The 21,237-nt window shown below is 44.8% G+C and overlaps 1 protein-coding gene across 1 annotated transcript in view; it reads left to right on the forward strand.

The window, feature by feature from the left end:
- Nucleotides 1-16,424, forward strand: part of Lhfp (lipoma HMGIC fusion partner) — a 220,133-nt gene extending 203,709 nt beyond the window's left edge. The window contains exon 4 of the mRNA NM_175386.3: nt 15,236-16,424. Within this exon, the coding sequence (NP_780595.1) occupies nt 15,236-15,354 (119 nt within the window). The 3' untranslated portion in view covers nt 15,355-16,424. The remainder of the gene's footprint in view (nt 1-15,235) is intronic.
- The last annotated feature ends 4,813 nt before the right edge of the window (nt 16,425-21,237 follow it).

Below are 21,237 nucleotides of genomic sequence, written 5' to 3' on the forward strand. Positions count from 1 at the left end.
GTGTCTAATGTGTCCCATAGAGCATCATGGGAGTCATTCTACACATCCTAGCTTCACTGTATTTTTAAGCGGGTGTTTGGGGTTCTTGGCATGTGTACCAGAGAATGTTGGGTGGGTCAGGCATCTTTAACTTCCCTCTGGTGATTATGGGGGTCTTACTGGTTTGCTGGGATGGAGGGAGGTAGAACCTCTATTCAGTGTAAAGTGCAGAGGAATTACTTCTGGATCAACCTGACACCAAAGAAAAACAAATAAGTGCACTGTAAAGAGGTTACCTGGGGAGTCTGAGGTGTTTCATGAATGGTGTAGCTTTGTTCTATGCAGCCACAGCTACAGCATTGCCTGGTCACCCACTTCCTAGACCCACTGAGTACCCTTCCTAACTAGGATCCCCAGCTCGGTCCTTCCCTGCCAATAGATTTCTATCCCCTCCCTGAGGCCATGTGTACGTAGGGAAGGATTGCACACAGCTGGTTTGGAGGAGTGACTCACTCTGGTAACAGTGAGATGAGCCGCCTCAAGGAGGCAATGCAGACACTCAAGACACCCAGCTGTGCTGATATGTGGAACCTGGCACAGCTAAATTCATGAAAACCTGGGCATTTGGCCCAGGAGACAGTCATGTATGACAAGAAGATAACGTAGAACAAAAAGAGCAGGAGGTCTAGGGTCTTGACTGTCCATATTGCCTCCCTGAAGAGGCTCATCACACTGTTACCAGAGGATGAGTCATTCCTCCAAACCAGCTGTGTGCAACCCTTCCCTACATGCACAGGGCCTCAGGGAGAGGATAGAAATCTATTGGCTGCGAAGAACCGAGCTCTGCAGCTGTCAGTTCAACAAACACAACTCTTCGCATCAAAGGGAGTGAGAATTTATTCTAGAGCCAAATTTGAGTGACCAAGGCCTAGAAAATACGCAGCGAGGTCATCTCAGGTTCCTATATTTCCACACGGAAGCAGTTTCATAAAGTTATTTTTAAAAAATAATAGCTGCATACCACAGAATTGTTATAAGGCAATTTTAAAATACAGCAATGGATACATCAGAAAGGAGGCTAAAGCGAGATGGAGGAAGCCCTGCTATAGACCTCAGGTGCTATCTGACATCACTGGTAGCTTTTGAGTTGGTGGAAGTTAGTTATCTGCTAAGTTAATAGATTCTAGAAAGGTGAATCTATGGATATTAGTTCCAACACAGAGGTAGGCAAGGAACGGCTTCTCAAGGGGCTAAAGCTAGCCCAAGATAAGGTAGCCAGCTTCTGGTCCTGCCACATTCCACACCGTTCCACACCACTGCAGCGCTGATTAGTCAATCCGTCTTTGCAGAAAGAGCTTTTTGCCAGGAATTTTCATTCCCTCAGCTAAGGAGGTGTTATCATCTCCAGTGGGGCTTTTTTAAGCCCTCCCACACTCCTGCCTATAACCCCCATCATAGCTAATTGCTTGGTAAATAAGCCTAATAAGCAATTTACATTGACATGAAGTACATGCAGCCATCTTTAGCATTCAATGGCAATGATTCCAGGACCCTTGCAGACACTAATCTCAGAGAATGTTCACATTCCTTATTGAAATTGGTGTAGCATCCTCATGTAGCCTCCCTACAGTTTCCTGTGCATTTAATTTCCTCTCCAGTTGACTTACAATACCTGCTCCAATGTAATAACCCTGCTAGTACGCTATGAGGGGATAAGGGCAGAAACAGTGTACACACATGTTCACTGCAGATACCACATTGCAGGTAAGGAGTACCTTGATTTTCAGTTAAATCAAATCTATGTTTCAAAAATCCGTAGATACCAAGGTCAGACACGATGTCCAGATGACCTAGTTTGATGATGAAAGATGGTGGTGGTTTATTTATAGCCCCACCCCCAACTTATACTTATTTGCTTTGAGCATGTGAAATTACTTTAAAGAATGAAGGCATTCATTCTTTAAAGGGCTGACAAGAAGTGTCAGTGGATAAGAACACCTAAGGTTCTTTCACAGGGCCCAGGTTCAGTCCTCAGCTCGGAGTTCTATGAGATCCAATGCCCCCTTCTGGCCTCTGTTGGCATTGCATGTGGTGCACATATGTACTCCCACACACAAAAAATTAAAATAAATACTTTTTTAATGAAGTCCAATGTTGTGGTTCTGTTTAATGCTCCTTCTGACACATGCACGTGTGTGTGCATGTGCACACACATATACACACACATACAGAGGCTCATATGTTGGGACACGCATTCTTAGAAGGCATGCTGTTTTGAGAGGTTAAGTGACCTTCTGGCTAGCTAGCATGGGGTAGGTTGCTGAAGGCAACCTTTGAAGGTACAGCCCTATACACTAGTTCTAGTTTGACTCTCTTGCCTTCCTGTTCTGTCCCCCTTGAGCGCCTTTGCCTTAGGCTCACTATGACAAAGAACTGCTCAGCCACACCTTCTCCATCCAATGGACTAAAAGCCCCAGAAACCGGGAGCCCAAAGGAATCCACCCTTCCTTAGATTGCCTCTTCAGAAGGTTTGTCCTAGGCAAGAAGTAGTAGCTGATACAGCACGTAGTCACGGTTGCATATACTGTGTAGGTGAATAGTCAAGTTTAAGTGTTTCTCTGCAATTAGCAGAGACACTAGCTTGCTTTAGTGTGGGAATCGGGATGTTATATATCATAAACAAAGCCAGCCGCCGAGTGTAGTGACATGCTGAGGAGAGCACTTTTGAGAGACCTGGGAAAGTCACCAGTGTCCTGGATACCTATCCTCGTGATTAAAACACAAAAAGTGGCCTAGATACAGGGCTAGCAAGCTATGGGCCACATCTGCTCTCTACACTTCTGTAAATTACATTTTATGGGCAGGCAGCAATGCTCACTGACATACTTGGTATCAGTGGTTGCCTTTGAACTAAAATTTTTTACTGTCTGACTCTTTACAAAATAAGATTGTCAGACTTGACCTGTGCCTTCCTTTTCAAGAATGCCTTTAGTGCTGAAGTCTGTGGCTCTGTGATATGCTCACTTCGTGGCAGAAATGAGAGGAAAAAGGCAAAGGTCTCAGAAATAGAGGAAGGGTGCTCTGGTTCTGGGCAGGTTTGGAATTTAAAGGAGGCTCTGTTGTGTTCAGACTTAATCCCGTCACAGCGTCCACCCTCATCCCTGCTGCCTTCCTGTTTTGCCTGAAGCATTTGCCACCACTGCCTGGGGACCATTTTAGTTACATATAAAAGCCCTATAGTCATTCTGTGTGGGGCTCATGGGTTCCTTGTCTTTCAACTATATCAGCTCGGAAAAAATGCCTTTCATTCTCTGGAAAGCAATGTTTCCCACGTGGAGTATAAATCGACTTCATTTTGCCAGACTAGAGGCATTTGGTGAGGAAAATGGGCCACGTGTACCCCCAGGTGCTGCCCAGGCACACTTGGTGGCTTCTCCCAGGGGGCTGGATTAGACCGTGTTCCCTCCTACCTGGGTACGGAGAGCCTGCACACGGGTCTAATTGACCTGTCACTTCACAATGAGATTACAGGAATAAAGCTAAGATGTCTTCTTTGTCTCAGGTGATTTAATTTGTCAGCTGTCAGCTCAGTTGGATGTAGTTAGCTGTGAGTCCCTTAGACAGGATGCATGTCAGAGTGCTTGGACCACGGAGCTGCCCGTGGCTACTCCCCTACACTGCCACACGTGCCAGTGGAATGTAAGGGAAGATCAATAATTTTGATTCAGAAATTTTTAGAATTAAAAAAAGATCTGTGGAGTATAGCTGTTGCTAAATTTGTACAATACTTGGGTAACAGGCACACATCCCTGAATTTGACACACACCCCCACTTCAGATAAGGAGTGGTCATTATGTCAGTTTTTCATTTTGCATGTATCCATGTTTATTTACATGTTGTGTGTGCACACACGTGCATGTATGTGCATGTATGTGAGTGTGTGTGCATGTGTGTGCATATGTGTGTGCATATGTGTGTGCATATGTGTGTGTTGTACATTCAGTGTGAGCTGGGCAGTGAGTTGCAGTGAGCTGCCTGTCTATACTCCCGCTCTCTGACCCCAAGCCTGGCGTTATAAATACAAATGCTATGCTCAGCTTTCCCTGTGTCCTGGGGGGTGGAGTTCAGTCTGGTGTGTGTGTGTGTGTGTGTGTGGCAGCACTTTAGTGATGGACCTGTCCCCCAGCTGTCCCCCAGTCATGTTGCTTATCAATTTCTTTCTCCATAGACTCGAAAGCATGAACCTTGCCCTCATTTGAGGATATATGTGTATATGCATCTATAGCTCATATATGTGTATATGCATCTGTAGTGCATATATGTGTATATGCATCTATAGCTCATTTTCTTATTGAGATTTGCTCCTGAAAATATTCTATAAACAGTGCACATATCCTTTCCATCCTTTGTCTCAACACGTTTGCAAGAAAAGCAGGGCAGGGAACTGACCGTGATGCTGTGTGAGGGATTTAGAGAGAACGACCTGTCTTCCTGTGGTATTTAAGTACATAGATTTTTTTTTCTTGTTCCATTGATCCTTTGCTTCTTTTTACCTTTGTTCCTTGTACAACAAAAGAGAATAAGGTGAGACATGCCTGCTTCTTCTCCACCCAAACTTTATATTTGCATATCAGTATGCTAACTGTCAAAATGTCTCAGTGAAAGATAATGTGCTTTGAAGTCAGACATCTTATAAAGTCCCGACTCAGGACCAGACACGCTGGATGGCCAGCAGTGACCCTGTGAGGAAAGAGAAAGGGGCAAGGACACTGTGGAGCTCACATTCCCACGGGGAGCACAAGAAGGCGCAGCAAGGACAGAGAGATGGGGTGGGGGTGGGGTTATAGCAGTGCGTCAGTCAAGTTTTCATTAGGAAAGCAAATACCCAAAGCAGCTAACTTTATACCAAAAAAAGAAAAAAAGGGAGGAGGAGGAGGAAAAAAGATCAAGACTGGATGACCCTGCTGGTTTGGAGAGAGTGTAAACAATGCAGAATAATCACATTTTAAACTCGAACAAGAGACCAGGCCATTCTGTTTCTTCTAGGGCCTCCAGTAACATAAAGGCTTCCCATAATAACCTATGTTGCCAAGGCTCCACCACCCATTCCTGATGCCCACACTGTCACTCTCATTAACAGTAACCCACAGGGGACACAAACTAAAGCAAATGGTGCCTAAACCATACCAGATGCCAGGTAGTCCAGAGACATGGGTGACCTGACTGTGGGCCCTGCATTGTCTCTCAAGGGAGGAGCTAGTACAATCTGGGGCTCCAGTTGTACAGCTGAGTATCCATAGCAGGTGGCAACCCCAGGGTGGAATTGGGACACTCCTCATGACCTTTGTCGTATATATGATCATCATCAGGGTGGCTAAAGGCGGCAAGTTTGGAGCATGTCAAATGCTAGGTTTTCAAGCAAGGACTATCTGATTTCCACAAGCTCAGTTTACGTTAGACCTGGCCTGCTGTTGTAGAATGAGCATCGCACAGCATTGCCATCTTAAACAGAGTTGCAGCTGATTCCAGATAAAGACCCCCAGCAAGTCAGGGTCATCCCAAGAGTCCTTCATAGGAGGAGGGATGGGCAGGGCCACTTGACCCTTGTACTGGCTAGTTTTGTGTCAACTTGACACAGCTGGGGTTATCACAGAGAAAGGAGCTTCAGTTGAGGAAATGCCTCCATGAGATCCAACTCTAAGGCATTTTCTCAATTAGTGATCAAGGGGGAAAGGCCCCTTGTGGGTGGGACCATCTCTGGGCTGGTAGTCTTGGTTCTATAAGAGAGCAGACTGAGCAAGCCAGGGGAGGCAAGCCAGTAAAGAACATCCCTCCATGGCCTCTGCATCAGCTCCTGCTTTCTAACCTGCTTGAGTTCCAGTCCTGCATCCTTTGGTGATCAACAGCAGTATGGAAATGTAAGCCGAATAAACCCTTTCCTCCCCAACTTGCTTTTTGGTCATGGTGTTTGTGCAGGAATAGAAACCCTGACTAAGACAACCCTCCTCGGAGATTCTTGCCTCCTGTACCCATGTGCCCTCCTGCTGTATGTAATTCTGCTCCAGCTGTAGTGGCCATTAATGTGGGAGTGCAGCTTCCATTACTAAGGGGAGAAAAGCGACTTTATTCTGGAGCTGACTATGAGAGACCGTGACCTAGAAACAAGGACTTGGGTTAATGCAGATACCATACGCCAAGCAGGCAATATTTTCATGAAACTATTAATTACAGGGGGAAAAAAGAGAAAGTTATAAGTCAAGGCACTTTTCAAATACTTGATGGGCACATAGGTAAGCTGGTTACAGCAGAATAGGACAGTCTCTGCCACAGGCTTCAAATACTATCTGACCACATTCTAAGCTTTTGGGTTAGTGGAAGCTAGTGGTCTGTTAATCTAATGTTTCACTCGATTGTCACAAGGTCAGACACAGAGGTCAACACAGTGAATGATGGAGCTATGGGTAGCTCAAGATAATGTTCTTGCAACACTTCTACCCTCCCAACCCTCCACAAGTGTGAAGCACAAACCAGTCAATCTACTTTGTGGAATCTTTGACATAGCTGTGACTTCTGAGTTCTTCTATTCTTGAGTTCATGTGGTGGTCTCAGGAGATAGAAGATTAACTGAAGGGGAAGGGGGTGCTGTTGGCTTCCAAACAATTCTGCTAGGCTCCCCCCAACAGCTACCTAGCAACAGCTTGCATCTCTGTCAGCAGGTAGAGCCAGGAGTCAGGTATATAAAAAGACTACTTCTTAGTCTGTCTGTCTGTCTGTCTATCTATCTATCTATCTATCTATCTATCTATCTATCATCTATCTATCTATCTATCTATCTATCTATCTATCTATCTCTCCAGGCACCCTTCCCTTCCCCCATCAATACATTTTCTTTATATTAGGTCTGCCACATGACTTGATTGCTTAGGGGGATTCTTGGGCATGGACCTACAAAGATGCTCCCTCCCACTGCACTGTACTGTTTTATAAATCACAACCGATGCAGTCTATGCACTTTCAGGAGGTCACCTTGGCTCTGGTGGGACTTTTGGAGAATCATTCACATTCCTGCTGTCCATCACCTGTAATGATACTCCTGCGGATAAGCCTGAAAAAACTTGGTCCCCCAACCTAGATTTGGGTGGGATCTGGCACTGCTGCCCTACAGAGATCTTTGATCATGTCTCCCCAAGAAAAGCTAGTATAGGACTGACCTGCCGTCGGGTTGCCAAGAGAGTGCCCACTGTGGTGTAAGCGGCTCAGTGATCAGGTGCTAAATTCTCAAAATGCAGATCCTTCATAACTGGACACATTCAAAGTGGACATGGGAGGGGGAGATCTTGTACAAAGACTGGAGAAACTCAAAGGGTAAGAGAAAGTACATTTCCCCTCTAGCACGTAAGTTCCAACAGAATGGGTGCACCTCACAAGAAGAGGAGAATCAGCCTGGACCTTCCTCCTACACCATCTGGCACAAAGAGAAAGTTCTATGATTAATTTAACCCAAGTTCACGGCCAAGTATGACACTTACTGGAGATATGGGGCAAGTTAGTCATCTTGCAGGGAACTAGAGATATCGTCGGTCATCTGAGAAGTGAGAATCGCATTGAGAAAGTACAAATGGATTTGCATCTCTTATTTCCTAAAAGAATCTTAGATAAAGAGAAGAAAATGAAGTGCCCCTCCCTGTTTAGCCCCTGGCTTGTGGGCTTCCTCTGACAGCTATTATACAATTATAAATGTTTGGATTTCTAATTGCAGCCCCAGCACAGTGTATGATAGCCACTCCTGGCACAAATGGGTACCGATTGCCATCAGGGACCTCAGGCATTGTACCAAGCATCAGAACACAGAAAGAAACCAACCAATGCTATCTCACTCAGAATATGAAACACGAGCTGAACTAATTCTTGAAATGATAGAGGTCATATTACACGGGCGAGAAGATCAGGAGAACACCATGAGATGGATCTAGTCTAGCATCTTTTTACCTCCCCTGTCCCTTATTCCTTCCAAAAGCTTCACAAATAAGACTAAATCAAATCACCCTCCAATGCCAGCCACACCTTGCTTCACCCTGTCCCCCCACTGGAGCTGCCCTGGATCGCTGCCAGGGAACTTTTGCCTGTGGACTTGGCAGCTGGTTGTGGTGTGCTGCTTTCTGTCCCATTAACCTCTATTTTATCTGTCAAGAATGGTATTCCCCATTGTTGAAAGCAGCAATTTGCCAAGCAGGCAGGCTTAGAGTCCTGTGTGATGGAGCATCGCGGAGAGCAAAAAGGGAAAGTTTAAACAGATTTGCTTCTCTAATTTCCTGAAAGATCACAGAACAAACTTGCCCTCTGGTAAAATGCTTTCTGTTTGCATTCTAATAACAAGCGTTTATTGCCCTGACAAGGGGAGGGAGAGGCCAAGAAATGGCCCCTATTTCCTGGTTTAATTTGGTTCCATTACAACTCAGCATATCCTGCTTTTTAAAACACAGGAATTTAAAGACCTCCTCTTTGCTAATGGCCTAATGTGTCCCAAAAGACATTTTTCTTCTGCCACTATGAAACACGGTGATATTATCTGTGTTAATATCACAATGTAATGTTGCTTGTTGGGTTTTAAGCATAAAACCGTAGCCAGAGTAGATTTTCTAGTTTCCTTTACCTTTGAAGAAGTCTGGACTTTATCACCAACAGACTTAATACCTCAAAGTTCTAAATATTGCAACTTTACAGTCTTCTCTTCATGAGGAAACAACATCAACAAAACATGGCAACCAAAAAACAAACAAAACTACTCCTTTTCCCCATTAATATATTCACTCACGTAATCACTTTTCATCCCAATCACGGACCCTCCACTCAGCCCCTGCCTTACATAGCTCCTCCAGCCATCCCATCCTCCCCTCCACTTCTTAAAAGGGGGAGGTCCACCCTGGGTATCAACCTACGCTGACACCTCAAGTTAGTGCAGGACTTGGCACCTCCTGTACCACTGAGGCCAGACAAGTTGCCCCAGTTAGGGGAGCAGGATCCATAGGCAGGCAACAGAATCAGGGTAAGTCCCCTGTCTTAGTCAGGTTTTCTATTCCTGCACAAACATCATGGCCAAGAAGCAGTTGTGGAGGAAAGGGTTTATTCAGCTTACACTTCTACACTGCTGTTCATCACCAAAGGAAGTCAGGACTGGAACTCAAGCAGGTCAGGAAGCAGGAGCTGATGCAGAGGCCATGGAGGGATGTTCTTTACTGGCTTGCTTCCCCTGGCTTGCTCAGCTTGCTCTCTTACAGGACCAAGACTACCAGCCCAGAGATGGCACCACCCACAAGGGGACCTCCCCCCTTGATCTCTAACTGAGAAAATGCCTTACAGCTGTATCTCTGTGATAACTCTAGCTGTGTCAAGATGACACAAAACTAGCCAGTACACACACACACACACACACACACACACACACACCACCTTCTGCCGCTCCAGTTGTGGCTCCTGAATGAAGACCAAGCTGCACATCTGTTACATACATGCAGGGAGCCTAGGTCCAGCCCTTGGATGCTCTTTGGTTGATGGTTCAGTCTCTGGGAACTCCCAAGGGTTAGTGTTGAATCTGTTAGTCTTCCTGCGGAGCCCTATTCTCTTCAGTTTCCTCACTCCTTCCCCCAACTCTTTCACAAGACTTCAGGAATTCTGTCTAATGTTTGGCTGTGGGTCTCTGCATCTGTTTTGGTCAGATGCTGAGTGGAGCCTCTCAGAGGACAGTTATGCTAGGCTCAACAAATAACAGACAAAAAAACAAAAACAAAAACAAAAAAACCCTCTACTATCTAGTTAGTGAGCATGAGGAAGAATCAAGAATTGAAGTCTACTAAGGAAACCAGTGACTTAATCTCCTCACGTTGGCCTAAGTCTTGACACCTCAGGCTGATCTAAACTGTTTCTAGCTTCTCCAAAGGGAGGTATATGTTTGCATGTGTGTGGGTATTGCATATGGGTGCATGAGTGTATGTATGTATGTTATATGCACGCCCATGCATACTGATGTGTATTTTTATATACTTTTGAGGCCATTTTGATAAGCTGGCAATATATCTTACATGAGGGGCATTTTAAAACAATATAACTGATGTGAACACTCAAAGGAAACCACATAGTGTCATACACCACAATATTTCCAGTTCCTGTAACAGTGTCAAAAAGATAATTGTTAAATCAGAGTTATTTGAAAACCTAATATGTTTACCTCATGGTACAAGTGAAAATCAGGGAGGACCTCAGAGGCAAGCTCTCAAACGGTGACAGGCATGCCTCTCGGCCATCCCCAGCCACGCAATCAAAATGGTATCCATACCTCTTGTGGAGCAATGTGCTTGCAAGATCCAATTCTATCTCCATTTCTCTGTGATAACCTCCCTCATCCAAACACTTTTCTCTGGCCTCCCACCTCTCTACTTGATATGCCCTTCCTCATCTGCCACAGCTCTGTTTCAATGTCATTTCCAAATGAAGCCATTCCTTCAGCTCAATGACCACAGGTCTCTCCCGATTTGCTGCCTCGGCATCCTGGTATGGATTTTCAAAGCACACATCACACTTATAATTATGTGAGTGCTATTTAATGCGTATCTTCATGATTATATAACCACTTCTTTGAAGGGAGAGATTGTATTCATCTTACTCAACCAAGTCCACAGCACTCAACTTGAAACAGCCATCATTCCACAAGTGTTTGCTAGATCAATGCCTGGGTTAGCAAAAGTAAGAAGGGAGGAAACATGAAGAAAGGGCGAGAGAGCAGGAGGGAAACAGAGCACTGGGGAGGATGGGTCAGGAATCCCTCTGGGAATGGAGATCAATGGCTAAGGTTGCTTGCAGTTCACAACTGCCTGTAACTCTAGCTCCTGAGCATCCAACATCCTCTTCTAGCCTCCTCAACATTGCGCACACACACACACACACACACACACATCTTTAAAAAAAAAAATAAATCAGGGGTCGACCAGTTAGCATTTTTAAAATGTGTGCAAGAACATATACATTCATGTATCTATACACACACACACACACACACACACACACACACGCACACACATATAATATATATATATATATATATATATATATATATATATATATATATATGCAGTCAGTGTCCATATAGCATTCACAAGTGTGCGTGTGTGTGTTTGTACATATGTGTGTATTTGGGGCTAGTTTGATAGGCTGACCATGTTTTTAATTAATAAAAATACTACAAAGTATTAAACCACCTTTGAGACAATGGGTATTTATTTCATGAGTGAGTAAATGGAGTTCTTTGTATCTGAAAGAGTGGGATATTTTTCTTTTAAAGCAAACTAAATCTTAGTTTCTCATATTGCCTGGTAACCAGTTGCTGAACTTTAATCACAGCGCTTTCATGGCATGTGTCATTCGTCGGGGGACATATTTTTTCACATCCTAAAACATTTTGAGAACCTTTATTTAGTTTCCACCCAGCTTTCACCCACCTGGTCTCCTGAGCTGACTGTGTATTTTAAGAAACAGGGGGAGTGACAAGTCACAGTACATGGGGCCAAAACAAAGAAGGGGATTTGCCCCAGGAGGGTGGTAACCTCCCGGGGCAGGGATGGTATGAGGCAGATACTACATTTGCCCCCACGCCCACCCCTGGCTGTCTCTTTCTCTCATCTCTCCTTAGCCTTTCGAGGCTAGCAAAGCTTGGGTGAGGGGTGCATGGTGAGTGGGGTTGTTAAGCCTTTGGCAATGAAGATACTTCCCAGGCCCTCTGATAAAATCAGGCATCATCCCCACTGCTGGCTTGCACCTAGTTCATCAGAGCAAACCTTCAGGTGAACGTTCAAGGAACTCTGCCAAGGTGGGCTTGATCAGTAGTGCTCACAGTGCAAGCAGGAGCACCAGGAACCGTGTGAAGGGCCTACCCTGGGAGAACCATGCAGATCCTGGGGCTTGCTGACTGGTCTGCCTTGCCTTCTCAGTGAGCAATGGGCCAATGAGAGAGCCTGACTCAACAAACAAGGTAGACAGCTCCTCCTGAAAAATAGCAGTCAAGGTTGGCCTCTGGTATGCATGTATCCATTCACATGAACACACACACATGACATATACCTTGGGGAAGGCAGGGAGGAAGGAACACATCAAAGGAGATGAAGAACTAAGCACAGAGCAGGGGGACAGTTTGATGTAAGGACCAGCCAGAATTCTCAGGTGCTCTGGAAGATTCCATAGGTTGTAGAACATGTCCCTGTAGGGCTAAGTCTTACACACGTTCTCGCAACCGGCCAGGAAAGACACAACAAACCAGAATCTTCTGCGGCAAAAGCTTTATTGCTTACATCTTTAGGAGCAAGAGAGCAAGAGAGCAAGAGTGCAAGAGAGAGAAGCAAGAGCCAGAGCAAGAGAAAGAACAAGAACAAGAAAGCAAGAGAAGAGAGAGAAAACAAGAGAAAGAATGGCAAAACCCCGTCCCTTTTAAGGAGAATTATCCTCCGCCTAGGACGTATTACTCCCTGATTGGCTGCAGCCCATCGGCTCAGTTGTCATCACGAGAAAGGTAGAACACATGGCGGGAAAACTGCCCCTGCACGTGTGCAGATTATGTTTACTACTTAGAACACAGCTGTCAGCGCCATCTTATAATGGCAAATGTGAGGGCGGCTCCCAACAGCTAAGAAGCCACTAGTGTTGACCTTGATAGCCAGTTTTGAGTTGCCCATTGACGACAGCTATTTCAGAGGCAAGCTCAGCTATCAGAGTGGAGGAACATTGATCTAGTTTCCCGTGGACCCCTGTGTGTGTGTGTGGGGGGGGTAGAGTGTAAATTGTTACAGGTCAAATACAAACAGATGTTGGTGACTAGTGCCCAGAGCCCGCAAAGGGATCCACGGGACTGTGGTACATGATGCCATCAGCTGCAGCTCCCTACCAGCTAAAGGTTCCTGGAGTTGAAACTCACTGACTCCTCTGCAGGAAACAATTAGAATGATACCTGCCCTCACCCTGGCTCTGTGATAATCGGCCCTTCAGTACCTCCTTCATCATCCTTAATAGATGTAACCTGCACCCACATGCACATCCTCGAGTTAACTACCCAGGCCAGCTATGCTTTCCTGAGAATGTGTCCAGTAATTAATATACTCTGCCTTCTGCATTAGGTCATAAGAGTGTGCATAGGTCAATATCCGTTAATAATGAGCGATGGATTGCCATCCACATTATGCGCCCTGTGTGGAACAGAGAGACTACACATTCTGCTGACTCTTTGGAAGGTTCTAAACCACTGGCTACTCTTAGCTGCCCGTTAATTCTCCCTCCTAGATTTATTTAATATGGCTAACGAATCACTCACAGCGGGCAATGGCTCCCAAGACTCGCAGCCTGTGGTCGTCAGTAAATGTGGTCATGCAGCAGAGATCCTGTCACCCTTGAAAATCGCTCACTCCCCCAGTTGACCAGTACGAAGGAAGGTTACTGTGCCTTGGGATCTGCCCCAAGCTGGAGATTTGATCCTTCTGAATATGTTATCCTGTTAACTATGGCACAGCCTGTGGGAGGCAGAAATGCTTGGGTTGGAAAATTTCCACTTAAAGTTCAGTGCCAAAACAGAACTAGAGTTACTCTTAAAATAAAATCTCAGACTTTTCTGGAGCCTGCCTGCCCGTTCAGCTTCCTTCCTTTCTGTTTTTCTTTGCCCCTGCTTTCTCATTCAGCAGTGATTTACTGAGTGCCTGGGCTAGGGCAAGCACTTCGGGGAGAGGTACGAGAGGGAACAAAGGCATGGCAAGATCACACACACACACACACACACACACACACATACCTTCTTGAAACTTCCGTTCTAAGAGAGATGTTTGCCTTTGTTCTCCACCCACAGCGCTGAGATGAGGCAGGACCTCACACAGCAGGGTCTGTACATGGGACAAGTTAGACACCCGGCTGTAAATGTCTAGTTAGGTTTTCTCTGAGGTTGGTACGTTCAATCCCTGTCAGATCTAAGTGTCTAACACAATATGTAAACAAGAATAAAAGAGAGAAGGAAACTGCCTGCTATTGGAAGATGATGCAATTGGAGAAAAGAAGGGTTAGGTTCAGAATATGCAGCTCACACACAGGCATTTTCCCAGCATGCCCTGGGATCCATTCCCACGCCCACCCCTACCCCCAGAAAGTAAAGGAAAACTGTAAACAGGAGTAACTAGAACTAAGAACAGATAGGACAGTGGCCAGTGGAAGAGACAGAGGGCTTACGTCCAGTGCATACACAAAGAGTAATTCCTATGTCACTACAAAACAAGATGGCCACCCATGGCTACTCATGCCTCTAAGCCCAGCATCATGGAGACTGGAGTAGAAAGGCTAATGAGCTGAGCGAGTCTGGACCAGGTACTCAGACTGTTTCACAAACAAGGGATGCTCTCACCAAAGTTCACAAGCATGGAGACCCACTCCACCAAACCAGATAGGCTATTTGAGATTTTTATTTAGGATTTTTGTTCTATTGCTGGTTTGAACCCTGCCTCCATCCCTGAATAATTATATGAGCTTGAAGGGCAACTGAAGGGTCACCAGTTTCCAGTCTCTTTGTCAACTATACCCCACCTCCCAGTACTGTGAGAAGAATCAACCTAGTGGGCATATGGTAAAGAAATCTAATCTTTTAGGGTTTCAAGTGCACCATTACTACTCTGGTCCTTGAAGACCTGTTTGGACCCTGGTCTTGGTGTTCTCATTTAAATAGACATTGAACTGACAGTGGGTTTCAGCCCCAGTACAATCTGGGAGGCCTTGATTCCCAGTTTAGGTCACACAGTGCAGGGTATTTGACACATTCCACATGTGTCACAGTGCCTACTTCGGTGATGTCCTTCAAACGGGCCCCCTCCTCAGGAGGATTCGTCCTACAGTTTAAATGTTGCCCTGTTATACCTTAATATGCACCCAAGTCTGGGCTAGGGCGTCAAGTGAGAACGGATACCATCATGGCTTCTGTCCTTATGGTTGCTATTCCTTTTTTGCTGCAGTCATGGGTGAACGGGAATAGCCAGTCTTTAGTCCTAGCTGGCACGAGGCACAGAGCCAGGGACCTGTGGGAACGCACACGTCATCCCTCCATCCTTCCTTCTCATGGTAGCATTCTCTGCAAGGACTCCACGTCACTAGTGGGTATGTCAAAGTGCACACGCTGGAGGATGAACAGCCCTCTTCAGAGCCATCCTCACCTATGTCTGTTTCTCTCTCCTTGCTCTGTCCTTAGGCAAGTGTGAGATCGGCTGGGCCTACTACTGCACCGGGGCAGGGGCTGCGGCTGCCATGCTGCTGTGTACATGGATGGCTTGCTTCTCAGGCAAGAAGCAAAAGCACTACCCCTACTGAGGTGGTCAAGAACGAGCTGAGGAGAGGACAGACCACCGGAGACCAGAGGGCCCGAAGCATCCAGCGACTTTCACAAGGTGGAATAGTGGTTGTAAACCCAGAACAGTGTTAATGTGATGAAATTCGGTTGAATCTGGAACATTCTATAGGAAGGGAGGGTGGTGGGGACATTGTCATTGTCAAAAGCATGGAGAATAAGGGACGGTGGAGGAAAATGGACCAAAGGCTAAAAACATTGCAGGGCATTGTTGTTTCTATTCCACAGAGTACCGTTAATGTATATCATATACCCAGCAAATCTATATATGCAAACGAGGATCTCATTTTTGTTCTCCTTCAAAAAGATGAGGACTAGGGGAGTCAAAAGGGCTAGTAGAAACAGTATTATCTTAGGAAGCAGGATGAGTACCCTGCAGACATTCCCTGTAGATGAGGATTGAGCCTGAAAGCACATGAGTACGTGCACACATATGCACACATCATATTCACATACCACATGCACATGTTATATGCACAGGTCATACGCACATGCCATATGCATACATCACACGCACACATCATACGCATATGTCATCACACCACTGCACAGGGGGTCAGCTGTGTACTGTTGCTCCTGTTTCTTTTCTTTTTTTTAATATACATCAGGACAGCATCATCACTAAGCATACATTAAGCCTAGTCCATGGACCAATATGCCACTCTATCAGTATTTTTGATATCCTGCATAAACTCTTTATGCCCGCAGCATATCTTTTAGTGTTTATGCAAATCTTTAGAGGAAAGCCTTCAAATGTCAATGTTATTCAAAGACACACAGTAGTGAACTGAGTAGCTTCTGCTGTAACAACCTCACGTAGAACAGGACAGCTTTTGTCTACTATAGGTGAGAATTCAGTTGCAGATTTGAGAGTGAGGAGAGCTTTCTCCAGTTGTTGGATCTTCTTTTCTTTTCTCCATTATTCTACTGTGCTATACCATGATTATTTCAATATTCATTTTGTAAAGGGAAAAAAAAGTACTATTTTGTTTGTATTTGAAAAGCTCTGTGAATAAATTCTCTTTGATCAATAGCTTACTGAGTCACCGAGTTTTGATTCACTTACCAGGTTTGCCTAATCTCTTAAATAAAGCCCGCTCACCATGGTGGGCAGCTCTGTTAATCTGATTCTTCCTTGAAGGACTCCCATTAGTTCCTTCACTAATTAACCCACCAAGCCTTATAAACACAGAGGGCACGAAAGGTACCTACTTCCAGTTAGATTCTTTGCCACCTTAGCTCATTTGTAGCAAAGTCATGGCAGATCCTCAGAAGAGTTTCAGGTCTGTTTTATAAAAATTTTGGAATACAGGCAGGGGTCCAACATGATTTGGGACTTCAAGATGAATGATCACAAGCAGCATGCCACATGCTGTCTTCCCACTGTCCATGGCACAAACACGTTTTATCAACTTAACCTGAATTAGTGTTATACACTCCAAAGTCCACACTGCCTCCTGGCCCTTCCCCCACCCCCTAGCTACACATCCTCCTTATAAACCGTATGACCTTTCCACACCCCACATCTCTAGCCCGGCCATGTCCAGTCTGTCTCTTTTTCTCTCTGCTCTTCCAGATGCCTCTGGACAGTTTCTCTCTCTATCCATGATTTAAAAAAAAAAAAAAAACAAAAAACAAAAAACCAACTTCCTCCTAATAGAGCATCCATTTTTGCTTTTTTTTTCCTGCACTCATCTTTTATACACTAGTCAATGGCTCAGCAGATAAAGCAGTTGGCACACAAACGTGTGATGATCTAAGTTTGATACCTAGAAGCCATGAGACAGAATCAGCTCCTGAGAGTTGCCCACAGGCCTCTACACACACGCGCATGTGCCCACACTCACATGTACAATAATAGTAATAAAATAAACCTAACAAGAAAGAATTTCACAACCTGTTAGCTCAGTAGTGCAGTGCTCACCTGACATGCATACACTCACACTCCAAAATCTAGCACACACCACCCTAGATGTTCAATCCCCAATGTCTTGCTCGCTTTCTCCTACACAAAAAATAATGTCTGTGTGTGTGGGTGTGTGGGTGTGTGTGTGTGTGTAGTTATTCTTATTTTCATAAACCAACATATAAAATGAGAGTGAATCAAAACTAGGGCAGGCTACATATTCGACAAAACCTTACATACAGAATACATTTAAAACTGTTGTAGGTAAACGATTTTTAAAATTCAGTATTTTAAATGAGTAAAACCTTGAATAAGTTGTTTCTAAACATTTGAAAGATATTCAGCAGAATTGGATGCCAAGAAAATGGACTCAGAGTACCACGATTAAATCACAGAACACATCCTAGGTAAGAGTAAAAATACTAGCAGCCCTGCATATTGAGGGGCCTGCGGATTCACAGTTAAAAGACAACGGGCCCATTTCTACAATGTTAAACATAATAACATATACTCTCCTGGGTATTGTAATCTCAAACAAACAAACAAAAACCTATGGCCACAAAATGACTACATAAGAATGTAAAATAACCTGTTTTAGTCTCACAGACATTATGATGGAACCTGGGACAGCAGACACACAAGGTCATATGTTGACAGAAATTGCAGCAGTAGCTGGGGAGGGAGGGACACTCACTGAGTAATCCACTGCCCTCAGCCATTCAAGCCACCCCAATTAAACTCACTGGGTCACACATTCAAAAAGAACAGGAAGGCAAGAGGGGGCTAGCTGGCAAGAAGGAGGGGTCAAGAGGAGTAGTAGAGGGAGGTGAATAGGATTCAAATGGGGGCGGGTGTGATACTGCCAAAAATGATACAAATAAAACAATAAAATTGTAAAATATTATGGAAACAATAGGAATGATGGCAGTGGTAAATTGAGTATAGAAATAGCTGCAACCTCGGCTTTCAGAACATAGTTTCAGGAGAACAAGAACCCAAAGCTTGCCTTAGCTGTATAGCAAGTTCAAGACCAACCTGAGATATAGAAGCTTTTGTCTCAACAATATAAGCAGACAGGATCCAGTGAGATGGCTTAGTGATTAAGCGCACTTGCTACTCTTGCAGAGGACTGGAGTTCCAGCATCCATATTACCTACAATTGAAGCACCATGTGATCCGACACCCTCTTCTGGACTGGGCAGGCAATGCCATGTGTGTAGGCACATGTGCACACGTACACACACACATTCACACATAAGTAAATAAAAAAAATAAGCAGACAAAAAGATGACAACTGTTACTACTCTCTATGGGAGTGGGGACAAGATATCCAGTCCTAAGGACACAGGAAACTCCCTAGGATGGCAGACACACCCCATGTATATTGTTTGGCGGGGGGGGGGGGGGGGGAGATACAAATGCTTGCCAAAGCCCATGAATTTGTTCTAATGAAATCGGCACGTCCTTGGTTATTGTGTGCCAGTTGAACCCAAATGAGGAAAAAAGGTGGGGGCTGCTTAGAATTTCAAGAATTAAGAACCATCTAGAATGCCTGCTGTAGTGAGTGGTGCATTAGGTGTGGCAAGAGAGGAGGATGGAGAAGGGTTGGAAGCACTCTGTGTTCCATGCTATGGGAAATAGAATTTAAACCTGATCCTGGCAGCAGTGGAAGAGTTTGAAGTAGAGGGTGAAGAGGTCTAAAGAGCCTGTGTGTCCTCAGTAGATTGCTGGGAGCCAGGGAGAAGGAAAGAAGCAAGAGAGGAAGGGAACAGGTACCCAAGCCTTTTATGCGGTGCCTGTGAGGTAGCAGGGACAGAGGCCCAGGGAACAGTTGAGGACCAAAGCCTGAAGCTGGGGAAACATGCAGGCATCTTTGCTGAAGGACTAATCAGGGACGGCAGAGGAAGGTGTGATCATACACCAGTGACGAGGAAGAGGCTCCTAAGGGGCAGAAACACCCAAGAATTGATTAAAGAGAGTGTTGGGGAGTTAGGTTGTAGTTGGTTTATGGCATCAGAAGCATTTCAGGAAAGTGGTGGGACAGTAACGAGATTACTTCCATTACAGAATAATTACAGATTATCATAGAGATTGACATGGGGAGAGGAGAGAGAGAGAGAGAGCTAAGAGACAGATGAAGAAGAGCCTTTCAAGAGCATTGCTCTTGCAGAGGACCCAGGTTTGGTTCCCAGCACCCACATGGTACCTCACAACCACTTCTACTCTATCCAGCTCCAAGGGATCCAAAGCCACCTTCTGGTCTCCATGGGCCACTACATGCTCATGGCACATACAATACACACATACATACACACACACACACATACATACATACATACATGTAAAATAGTAATACACAAAATAAAACTAGATCTTCAAAGGGAATATATTAGGCCAGAATGTCAATAATAATAATAATAATGAATAATAATCATAGTTATAATATGATACATCTTTACCTTGTAGTATGTGTAGACATAAGCTTTATGGGAAAGGACTTTTATAATAGACTGTTTTCCTGTATTTATCTGGAATGAATTAGAACTTGCTTTTGGCAAGTAATTAAGCAATTAGCCTCCAAGCTTCTCTACTGACAAACACTGGATTAAGGCAAATGTCAAAATAAAGACAGGGGTAGGGTATGTCAGGGCTGATAATCAGTCATGAACACATTGATACCAGTGAGGGCTTCAGAGGCAGAACGGTTGAATTTGAGTCTTCAAACTCTACAAGTTTGGACATGTTTCTTAATCATAGTTCCTTCATTTGTAGATTCTAAACACAGATTCCTTCCTTCCTTCCTTCATTCCTTCCTTCCTTCCTTCCTTTCTCCCTCCCTCCCTCCCTCCCTCCCTCCCTCCCTCCCTCCATTTCTTCCTTCCTTTCCTCCTTTTCTCCTTCCTTCCTTCCTCCCTCCCTCCCTCCATTTCTTCCTTCCTTTCCTCCTTTTCTCCTTCCTTCCTTCCTTCCTTCCTTCCTTCCTTCCTTCCTTCCTTCCCATCCTCTTCCCTTTTTTTTTTTCTTCTAGTACTGGAGATTGGATCTGGGGCCTTGCATATACTAGACACACACTCTACCACAGAGCTAAACCACCAATCTTTACATTTAAAATAAAAATTCTAAAACAGTTTCACTAAGTTGCCTAGGGTGGCCTCAAACTGGCAATTCTACCTCAACCTCTTTCTTACCTGGGCCACTAGGCCAGGCTCTAACCTTATTTTCCTAATTACGTTTGAAGAAACAGAAGTAGAAAGCAACCCACAGAGACCTCTTTGTGATAGTTAGCAAATGACAAGCACATGCCCTACAACCAAGTATGTGGTATCATCAGCAATAGAGTCTTACTGTATAGTCCTGGTGGGCAACCAAGATTATAGACCTGGGGGTGGGGATGGAGCTTTCTACTGTGGTTTTGCTAGTTAGACATGGTGCCCATCTGCTTCCTAAATAATTATGTTTATATCCACAGACGAAAGCTACTTTCAGCCTTCATTACTGAAGTTTCCCTTCGCAGTAAACAGGAGTGGGTGCAGAGACTGGCAGTTGCTCAAGGTTCTGAGAATGAATGGTAACGGAATGCACAGCACTAAACAGGGCCACACCATGTCCTCTAAGACACAAGGAACAGCACAGAGGAGAGGGTGGAGAGAACATAAGAGCCAGATGACAGAGAGACAGGCTGCACAACACTATCCTTGGGCCATCCCATGGCCATCGGAATCATGAGGTCATAGCCATCGTCTTCTTCACTGGGCTTGCACAAGACTGGACAACTGTTAGTCACAAATGGGGGAGGGGCTCATGAGTTACTCCTCTCTTCAGAACTATTGGGAAATCGTGGCTGTAGACTAAGGGAGTCACTGTCTTCAGTTGTGTGCTCACTGGTAAGCACACCAGCCTCCAATGGTTCTATATCCACGGCTCTAGGGACTACTTTAAT

The sequence above is a fragment of the Mus musculus genome, chromosome 3 (genome assembly GCF_000001635.26).
Source record: "Mus musculus strain C57BL/6J chromosome 3, GRCm38.p6 C57BL/6J".
NCBI classification, from domain to species: Eukaryota; Metazoa; Chordata; class Mammalia; order Rodentia; family Muridae; genus Mus; species Mus musculus.